Here is a 10,208-nt window from a genome sequence, read left to right on the forward strand (position 1 = left end):
TTCATGTGGTATCCTTTACGAGGAGCATGCACCTTAGGTAATGGTGCAAATGGCTTTCAACAGGGAATGCTTCGTATAAGAACTTCATGTAGTATTCTTTACGAGGAGCATGCACCATTACTGATTATCATGTAGGTAATCAACTTCTGCATTAAGGTGTACCAACTTTTGCAGTGGGGGAACTATGTCACCATGGTGCATTCCCTGCAGAAGTTGATTACCAACATGATAATCAACTTCTGAAATGATTACCTACATGATAATCAACTTTTGTAGTGAGGGAACTATGCCACCATGGTGATTATCATGTACCATGGTGACATAGTTCCCTCACTGCAGAAGTTGATTACCTACATGATAATCAGTAATGGTGCATGCTCCTCGTAAAGAATACTACATGAAGTTCTTATACGAAGCAATCCCTGTTGAAAGCCATTTGCACCATTACCTAAGGTGCATGCTCCTTGTAAAGAATACTACATGAAGTTCTTATACGAAGCATTCCCTGTTGAAAGCCATTTGCACCATTACCTACATGATAATCTAAATGGCAAGTCATGGTGACATAGTTCCCTCACTGCAGAAGTTGATTACCTTAATGCAGAAGTTGTTGCTCCCACGAAATTCGAGTGATGTTATTGGCTTGGACCACCTAATAATTCCCCCTTGGCATGATAGCTTCATATTATTACATAAGTTATTAATTAACTATATACTAAAGTTCAGTTCCACTGTGCCACTGTTCTATAGTAGGGAACAGTGAATGGGGTTTGAAAGGACGGTTTTGCCCTCATTTGAGATTTTTTTGCAGTTCTGCCATTGACACTAGATGGCGGAATAGCAGGGCGTGTTGCTTTCTCATTCAATGCGTGCCGCAATACATTATCATACCCCTATTAGGCGCTATTTAATTTCCCAAAGCCTCAACATATACATGCTCCCATAGAACAATGTCAAGGTCTTTCCTCTGACTTTTGAAACACGCCTATGTTCATATTAAGAAACAAACAGGGTTTAAATAATCTGATGCATAGCCAGATAAAGATATGATGCCTGCAGATGATTCCTGGTATGATCTGATTGATGCTTTTGCTTTTAGTCAGATAGCTGGATTCTACGAGCAAATACTTGATCTGAAGCCAATTAAATACTAGCTACATATGTAGACTCGATTTAAGCGAGGGCAACAATAACTTGGTATTTGAGTTTTGATTTGCTTTAATCAATAGGAATCTGAGAAGAAAAGCAATTGGTAGCTAGCAACGATGGTATGCGACCAAGGCTTTATCAGGAAGCTGGGCGTGGGTTGATTGCTGGAGTAGCTGGGGCTGTGGGGCATATTTCAGCTTTTCATTGTTTCTGGGGCGTTTTGGTAAGCAGGTTCAATCGCATATCCACGGGACCAACACATGCAAGTAAATGGTCACATGTGTTGGGAAGTTGAGGTTATTTGTTGATGCCAAGAATTGGGTTAAGCAAGGGTATGGTTGCATCCTACGTACAATGCGCTTTTTTTAACAGCGTTGAAAAAACTTGAAATTTTCAATATCAATGTAACTCAATGCCCTGACTGCATAAGCAAATTTTATACATACTTGATCAAAACTACAACATTGATCCCAAAAGGAAAAAAAGAAAAAAAAATTAAAAAATGTTGTAAAACGATAATAAAAGAATTTGAGAGAGGGAGAGTTTAGACACCAAGAATGAAGTATGAGAAATGGAGTGATTATATTCATCTCACAATGAGGTTTATATAGGAGTACCTCAGGTTTACAAAAGGTAACTATTTAACGATTACATCAATCACTCGTCTGATTACAATCAATCAATCGCTAATTATATTCTGTTAATCACCAATCAATCTTAATTGGAGTATATCACGTAACACTAATTGCTATTACATGAATAGCCACATTAATATTTACAACACTCCCCCTTGGATATTCCATGTCAATAGTGTTGCACCTGCTATGCGCTTCTAAGTTGCCTCGTCAAAAACCTTGCCAAGTAATAAAAACCCTGTGGGAAAAAACAACCTTGGTCGAAGGAGAAAAAGAGCACAACGCGCTTGAGTGTGGAGTAGAAGTATCACAGTTTCAGAAATAGGTGGAGTCTTCTTTTCAGAACCATAAGTAGGTAGTATGTCTACGAGAGGGATGCATTAGAGTTGCTACACCAAAACCTTGCCCGGTAAACCCAGTGGTAGAAACCCGTGGTCGAAGGGAAAAGATGAGCAAATGCATATATATGTCAAATCAAAGCATCTTCAGGATGTACTATAATTGGGGTGACCATGCTAAAGATGTGCCTCGTTAAAACCTTGCCAGGTAACAAAACCCAGTGGGACAAAATAACCCTGAACGAAGGACAAAAAGAGTACACGTGGTCAAACGAGTATGCTTCAGGATACTCCCCCTGATTTCGACTCCCCCTGAAAATTACATGTTAGGTAATTCAGATAGTTTACGTAGACCAATACCTTGGACATGCTTCTGGAATGTAGACTTTGATAGTGACTTGGTGAAGAGGTCTGCACGATTGTCTTCAAATCAAATCTGCTTAACTTCAATCTTCTGATGCTCCTGTTGTTGCTAATTGAAGGAGAACTTCGATACAATATGTTTGGTGTTGTCTCCTTTGATGAAACTCATCTTTATCTGCTCTATGTAAGCAGCATTATCCTCGTAGATAATGGTTGGTTCATCAGTGGTGGAATGCAGTCCACATGTGCTTCGAACATGGTTTGTAACGGCTCTTAGCCATGACATTCATATACTGCTTCGTGAAGAGCTAGTATCTCATCATGATTCGAAGAGGTAGCAACAAGTGTCTATTTTGTAGACCTCCAAGAAATTGCAGTATTCCCAATGGTAAAGACATAACCAATTTGGGAACGTGCCTTGTGCGGGTCTGATAGATAGTCTATATCAGCATATGCAACAAGGCAAGCATCATTCTGAGGATCAAGGGGGTTTGATCCATTCCTTGATGCATAGGGATAGAATAAACCCATATTCGCCATACCTCTAAGGTAGCGAAAAATGTCTTTTATGCCATTCCAGTGGCAGCATGTTGGCGCAGAGCTATATCTAGCTAACAAGTTCACATCGAATGAGATGTCCTGTCTAGGGCATTGAGCCAAGTACAATAATGCGCCTATTGCACTTAGATATGGGACTTCTGGCACCAATATCTCTTCGTTATCATCTGCAGGACGATACGGTTCTCTCTAGACTTTAGACAACCATGGGTGTGCTTGCTTTTATCCTCATTAAAGCATCTTAACATCTTCTGGATGTAATTTGGTTGATGGACCAAAATTTCATCTGCACTGTGCTCGGGCTCCAGGTCGAGACAATAATTTGTTCTCCCAAGGCCTTTCATCTCAAATTCCAACTTCAGGTGCTTTGCGGTTTCCTTGATCTCTTCAGGAGTATCGATCAAATTCATGTCATTGACATAGACCACCACAATACCAAACTAGGAACTTGTTTCCTTAATAAACACGCATGGGCATAGTTTATTATTCATATATCCCATCCCGATCAAATATTCACTTAGACGGTTATACCACCTCCGTCTAGATTGTTTCAATCTATAAAGTGAACGCCTCAAAACTAATGGAGAGCGTGTTCCGTGGTCTAGAACTATTTGCATCGGGTATATTAAGTCCTTCAAGAACTTTTATGTATATCTCTGTATCGTGATCCCCATAGAGATAAATTACGACCACATTCATAAGCTGCATATTCAGTTTTTCGGAAACTACCAAACTGATAAGGTAGCGGAACGTTATGACGTCCATTACGGGAGAATACGCCTCCTCGTAATCAATCACAGGGCGTTGAGAAAATTCTTGCGCCACTAGACGAGCATTGTGTATCACAATCTCGTTTTTCTCATTACGCTTCCTTACAAATACCCATTTAAATTCTACGGGTTTAACATGGGGAGGTGTGGGAACAACAGGTCCAAATACCTTTCTCTTTGTTAAGGAATCTAATTCGACCTGGATTGCTTATTTCCCTTTTTAGCCAGTCGTCTCTTCATTGATATTGATCAACAAAGCAAGGTTCGAGGTCATCGCATATTATAGTTTTAGTGGCCACCGCAAATACTAATATATCATCGATGATAATCTTAACCCGATTCCAAATCTCACTAAATTTACCGAGATTTCTCTATTCTCGGGAGTGGGTTCAAATGTTGGAGCGTCCCCCAACATCGTCTCTTCTAGGACAGACCCATAATCCGGATTTATCTCATGAGATGGATCGGTTTGAGATTGCGATGTTAAGAGGATTCATTTGTGCCAAGTTTACCCTCTTCTAGGGATAAGAATCCTTCGAACCTAATGGTCTACCTCACTTCAGGGCAGGGACATATGACTGGTTAGCCGCCATGGTCGTACCTCGTCCATCTGGGACGATACATCCTACAGGGACGTCTATCCTTGCAGGCACATTTGCAGCAGGTATATATGATCTCGTCACTTTAGCTAGATCAGAGAAAGCGTCTGGCATATTTTGGGCTACACTCTGTAGATCTAGAATTCTCCGCACTTCATTATCACATTGTGCGGTTCGGGGATCAAGATGAGACATAGTGGGGACATTCCACGTCAATTCACGTCGTTCATGAGGAACGGTAACGTTCTTATCTCCCCCTAACGGCGGGAAGACTGTCTCATCAAAGTGACAATCCGCAAATCTAGCGGTAAAGAGATCGCCTGTCAAGGGCTCGAAAGAGCACATAATGGATGGGATTCATAATCGACATGTATGCCCATCCTTTGTTGAGGACCCAATTTTGTACGTTGTGACGGCACAATTGGCACGAGGAATGCATACCCAAATGCGCGTAAGTGCGAAACATCAGGTTCGTACCCAGTCACCAATTGTAACGCGGAGTAAGGTTGGGTAGCAGTGGGCCTCAACGGGACCAACATAGCTGCATGTAAGATTGCATAGCCCCACACAAAAACTAGGAGCTTGGTGCGCATTACCAAGATTCTATTTGCGAGACCATCTTGGGTGTGAACATAGGGAACTATATGTTCAGCATCAATCCCAAGGGATATGCAATAATCATCGAAAGACTTCGATGTAAACTCTCCGGTATTATCAAGTCTTATAGACTTTATGGGATAATCCGAGTGGTGAACCCTCAATTTCATGATCTGGGTGAGAGTTTAGCAATAGCAGCATTTTCTTGTGGACAATAGTGTAACATGTGATCACTTTGTCGATACATCAACCAAAACCATTAATATTTAACTGGTCCACATGGTGGTTGGATATGTCCACAAATTTCCCTTGCATTCTGTGCAGAAAAATGGTGGTGTATGTACTAGTCTTTGCATATGATGGTCTAGTATGGCATAGCGTGTCATTATATACAAGACCCTTATTCAGAAGGGGGTGCACCTGCGATGAATTGAGGATACGATGCATCATACTTTGACCTGGGTGTCCCAAAAGGTCATGCCATAGCAAGTAGTTGCTTGAATTAGTTAGCTTCTAGCTAACCGATTTCAATTTCTCCAATGTACGCTTCTGGCCGCACACTCAGAGGTTATGCAAAGATTTTCCACTCATTTTTCTCAGTGGTTTCAACGTGGTAACTGTTGGTTCGAATATCCTTAACACTCAATAACGTTCTTCTGGAACGTGGAGAATATAAGGCCTCATTAATGGTAAGTTCAGTACCATTGGACAACATAAAGTAGGCTTTGCCATAGCCCTCTATCAGGTTGGATTGCCCTGATACGGTTGTCACAGAGGTATGAATAGACAATAAGTTTGAAAAATATCTCCGATCTGGGAGTATGGTGTGTGTAATAGCACTTTTAACCAGACAACAAACTTCCCCACAGAATATGCCTATTCATTTATTTAATTCAATGGATCACATGTATGAATAAGTGTATTGAATTAAATACATTCGAACATAACCACATTTTCATAATCCAAAATGATTGAAAACATAAATCACCAAAAATAATCCGAAGATGTTTCATTCATTAAGATGAAATAGATATGATACAAGGGACCAATTATACCCATGTCTTCGAGTTCTAATCCTCGGTATGTTCAGTAACTGCCTGAAAATCCATGATCTCTAGTGTGGAATCGATAGAAAATTACCCTTCAATAAAGTTGGTATTTTGAGTTCCGCGACCGGCGTAATACTCATCTACTGCTTCGGCTATCGCACAACAGGTGCGGGACCAGCAGTCAATTCCTCCACATCGATAACAAAGATCATGCTGATTCTGGTGGCGGCGGGCCGAACCAGTGTTCATTTCCACTTTGGCTTGTTAGGCAGGGGCACTATAACATGGGGCCATGTTTTGGGCCGGTTATATGGGCCATTTATGGGCCCACCTCTCTTTATAGATCAGACTCTTTGTCCCTTCCACGGTCACAATCTCTCCTTTCGAGATTAGGTTTGCGATGAGCAACATCAATTTCTTCAAGCAAAAGTGCTGCTCAGGTACCAATGGGCTTGGCTTGATCATTCCTCAACAGGAGGTTGTTGTTCATTTCAGTGAGCAACAAGATAGTGATCAATTCTGAGAATTAATAAAGTGACTCTCCTTGTATTCTTTTGGGCAGATGGGCTTGTTCAATATCTTGCTAATCATGTCTTGCTTCAGGCAAGGAAATGGTCATTTGGTGGTTAAAGTACTCTTCCAGAGCGACCCAAAGAGTCTGTGGATCCTCTTCATCGGATACTCAACTTGGAGTGCTTTCTTCATATGTTTCTTTATGAACATTTTGGCACTCGCCTTAAAAGCCTTAGTGACGACATTGTCATGAGTATCGATCGTTGATCTCATCTTCTTTGTAGTCAGATGAATTTTCACATCTTGAGTCCACTTTAGATAGTTTCTTCCGGAAAACTCCAAAGCAACAACGTCAAACATGTTGAGACTTGACATTATAGGAAAAGAACAAATAATATTAGTGCTTTGGGTAATATAGTCCATAAGTAAGTAATGAGAACTTCAGGTTCTATAACATGGTATGAAAAATCGGATTAGACATGTAAAATCTACTGGTTTTATCATGTGTGGTGAATTTATGAAAGGAAACTTCAAGTTTCTTAAATATCATTATCGAAACTACAAGTTCGATTTATGTATGAACTACTGGTTCATTTAGAACTTCTAGTTCATTAGGTACCTACATTTTCTACACATATATTCTAGTGCGAAAATTTAGACAAGTAACACAATAATATTGAATTGAGCAAATTGAAATAATCTCACAAATTTGGATAAATAAAAATCACAAATCAATTGAGATATTAATTGCATGCTACTAATTTAACAGATTAATTATCACACAATTATGTGAATAAATGCTTCTGGCAATTAATTACACATATTAAATATGGTGAATCTATTTACAATATGAAATCATTTTTCCTTTTATTTTGATTCTGCTGGACCAAAGAAGGAGTGGGTTTGATAGTGAAGCCTATCGGGCTTAGTCTGCGGGCTTGTGACCCAGGCTTTCATGCGTAAGTCAAATGGTGTGTGAGATCTGCTGGGCTGCTAGGTCCTGCTGTGGGAGAGTGGGCCTGCTGGGCTCAAACTGGTCTGTCAAGGAATGAAAAGTTATTACTCAACCCTTTCGGTAACTCCAATTGAATACGACCAGGTAAGGAAGGATGAGGTTTAGGTGGAGCGAGGCTCACTTAAGTACACGACCTCATCTGAACCTTGCCTAGACATCGCATCCAACTGGATGAGCCTAGTTTGAGAAGATTCATAACTTTTGTCATGGCAACATGTGATGAGCTTCTGTTCTGGTCTTGCAACTTGGGCTTGAGCTTCTGGCTCGAATTTGTTGTTATGACTTTGGGCTTGATTTGAGCTTCTGACTCAGCCTCATTTAATATTCACCATTAACCTGTCTTTTTTTTTTTTTTTTCATTAAATGCTTCTGGCATTAACGCTTCATTAACCCCATAAATATTACATAATCATTATGGCAATAAACTTAATGTACAGCATTAAGAAATTGTAATGAAGTAAATAAATATCATAAAGTCAATAATGAAATCATTATGGTGATGAGCGTAATATACGGCATTAACAGGAACTGATGCACATTATTATGGCAATGATTTGAATAAACGCTTCTGGCATTATAGTAATATTAAATAGGAATCCTACATGTCAATGTGTCATGGTATATGTCAATCAAATCCAAAAACATGAACAAATATATATGACAGATATATATGTATCAACCAAATAAATTAATAAAGTAAATTTGGGAGTTCATGCATCATGGTGATTGTTCATATAATCAAGTTTGAAAACATGACTTAAAATTAGAATTTGGAAAACATTACTTGATGAAGAGCGGATGAATCTTCAGTTTATATGTGCAGAACTGAGAAGGTTGTCTTCTCAGCCAATCCAAGAGCTATTCGCCTCTTCTGGACAGCTCCCACTTCGAATGGTGTACAGGTCTCAAAACAACTCCAATAAGGCTGAAATTTGGAGGGCAAATAGAAGAGGCAGAGACGAACAACTTTGATGAAGGAAAGTTTTTGATCTGAGGTCCCAATCAAGAGGTTTAGGGGCGTGCAAACAGGCTGCAGCAGGGGGGTTTTTTTTCTTGGCTAGAGCTTTGGTTAGAGCTTCGTGCTGATAACGTGTTGTAAAACGATAATAAAATAATTTGAGAGAGGGAGAGTTTAGACACCAAGAATGAAGTATGAGAAATGGAGTGATTATATTCATCTCACAATGAGGTTTATATAGGAGTACCTCAGGTTTACAAAAGGTAACTATTTAACGATTACATCAATCACTCGTCTGATTACAATCAATCAATCGCTAATTATATTCTGTTAATCACCAATCAATCTTAATTGGAGTATATCACGTAACACTAATTGCTATTACATGAATAGCCACATTAATATTTACAACAAAAAAAAGAAAATAGTACTTGTAAAATATGAAAATTAAACTAAACGTCTACAATTTTGAAGCCATTATGACTAGATGGATATTCGATAATTAGACATTAGTACAAAGTTGCACTTCATTAGTAGTCTTGCTAGAGAGGTCTTCATCTTTTGGTGTAGTTTTGTAGTATCTTGCATAAACCATCAATTGAACTGCTCCAAAAATTGCACCGAGTCCGTTGCTAATTAAAATGAAGTAGTCAACTTTTCCAATAAGAGCATAGGATGTCCAGCAACAACCATTCAGGAAGTTGGCCACTAGGAGAGTGAATGGCATATATTTCACACTCTTAGTTTTAATAACATCTTTCAGGTTGAACAAGGGAGAGCCATACATGAGAACATTGAAAAAATCACAGATCACACCAACTACGACAGCCCTCAAACGTCGATTTATTGCCATCTTATGCTCAGGTATTGCCAACATAGTTGCAGCCACCAAAGCCCCAAATAAAACAAGTTCACATATAAAGTATGTAGCAACCCTCTTTCGTCCTTTTGATGCGGCATAATAGAAGAATATGGTAATATACATGAGCTCTATAAATAGCCCAATTCCATTAATAGTGACAACTAAAATGCTGTTTGGATTCACGAATGGCAATCCGTAGTAACACCAGAACAAACAGTTCAACACTGTTGTAAGGTAAGGTTTTGGATCGAAAGCTTCCACATCTTTTTTTCTCCATATCTGTGTGAATGTAGGAATTGGAGAGAGGAAAAGGCCACCAGAAATGACATTCCCAACCACACCGACCACGAATCTAGCATCTGTGTGCACCATCTTTGCGAGGAAAATGACAAAGAAAATATATATGTGACTGAAAATAAGAGAAAGATATCGAGTATTGAATTAATGAAGCTATTGTAGACACCCTCTCCCTATTTATAGTGAGTGTCTTTTAGCCTAGTTGGGCACTAAAAGGTTTCCAATTCTTTAGCATATTAGAGAAGTAGTAGATCTTTTCCTAGAAGGACTTGTAAATCCAGATTAAGTCCAAACTTGTAAACCCCTACTTTGTGTAGGAGGGAGGAGGGACTATTATTAAAATAAATAAATAAATAAAATTCTTTCTTTGCTTTCTCTTTTGTCCTAGTTGGGGATTGAAAAGGTTTCCAATTATGTAGCATCTTAGAAAAATAGAAACGGATTCTTAAAACCAAGTAAAACGATTGAGTTCAAACTTGCAAATCCTACTTTGCATAGGATAGTT

The 10,208-nt window shown here is 39.2% G+C and overlaps 1 protein-coding gene across 1 annotated transcript; it reads right to left on the reverse strand.

Moving 5' to 3' along the window:
* Positions 1 to 9,046: 9,046 nt before the first annotated feature.
* LOC112164442 (bidirectional sugar transporter SWEET6b) lies at positions 9,047 to 9,778 on the reverse strand. Its single transcript, XM_024300634.1, has one exon. The coding sequence runs from the start codon at positions 9,776 to 9,778 to the stop codon at positions 9,047 to 9,049; it is 732 nt and encodes a 243-aa protein (XP_024156402.1).
* Between the last annotated feature and the right edge of the window lie 430 nt (positions 9,779 to 10,208).

Source organism: Rosa chinensis, chromosome 5 (genome assembly GCF_002994745.2).
Source record: "Rosa chinensis cultivar Old Blush chromosome 5, RchiOBHm-V2, whole genome shotgun sequence".
NCBI lineage: Eukaryota > Viridiplantae > Streptophyta > Magnoliopsida > Rosales > Rosaceae > Rosa > Rosa chinensis.

Coding starts and splice junctions, on each gene's coding strand:
- LOC112164442 (XM_024300634.1), bottom strand. CDS start 9,778: ATGGTGCACACAGATGCTAGATTCGTGGTCGGTGTGGTTGGGAATGTC.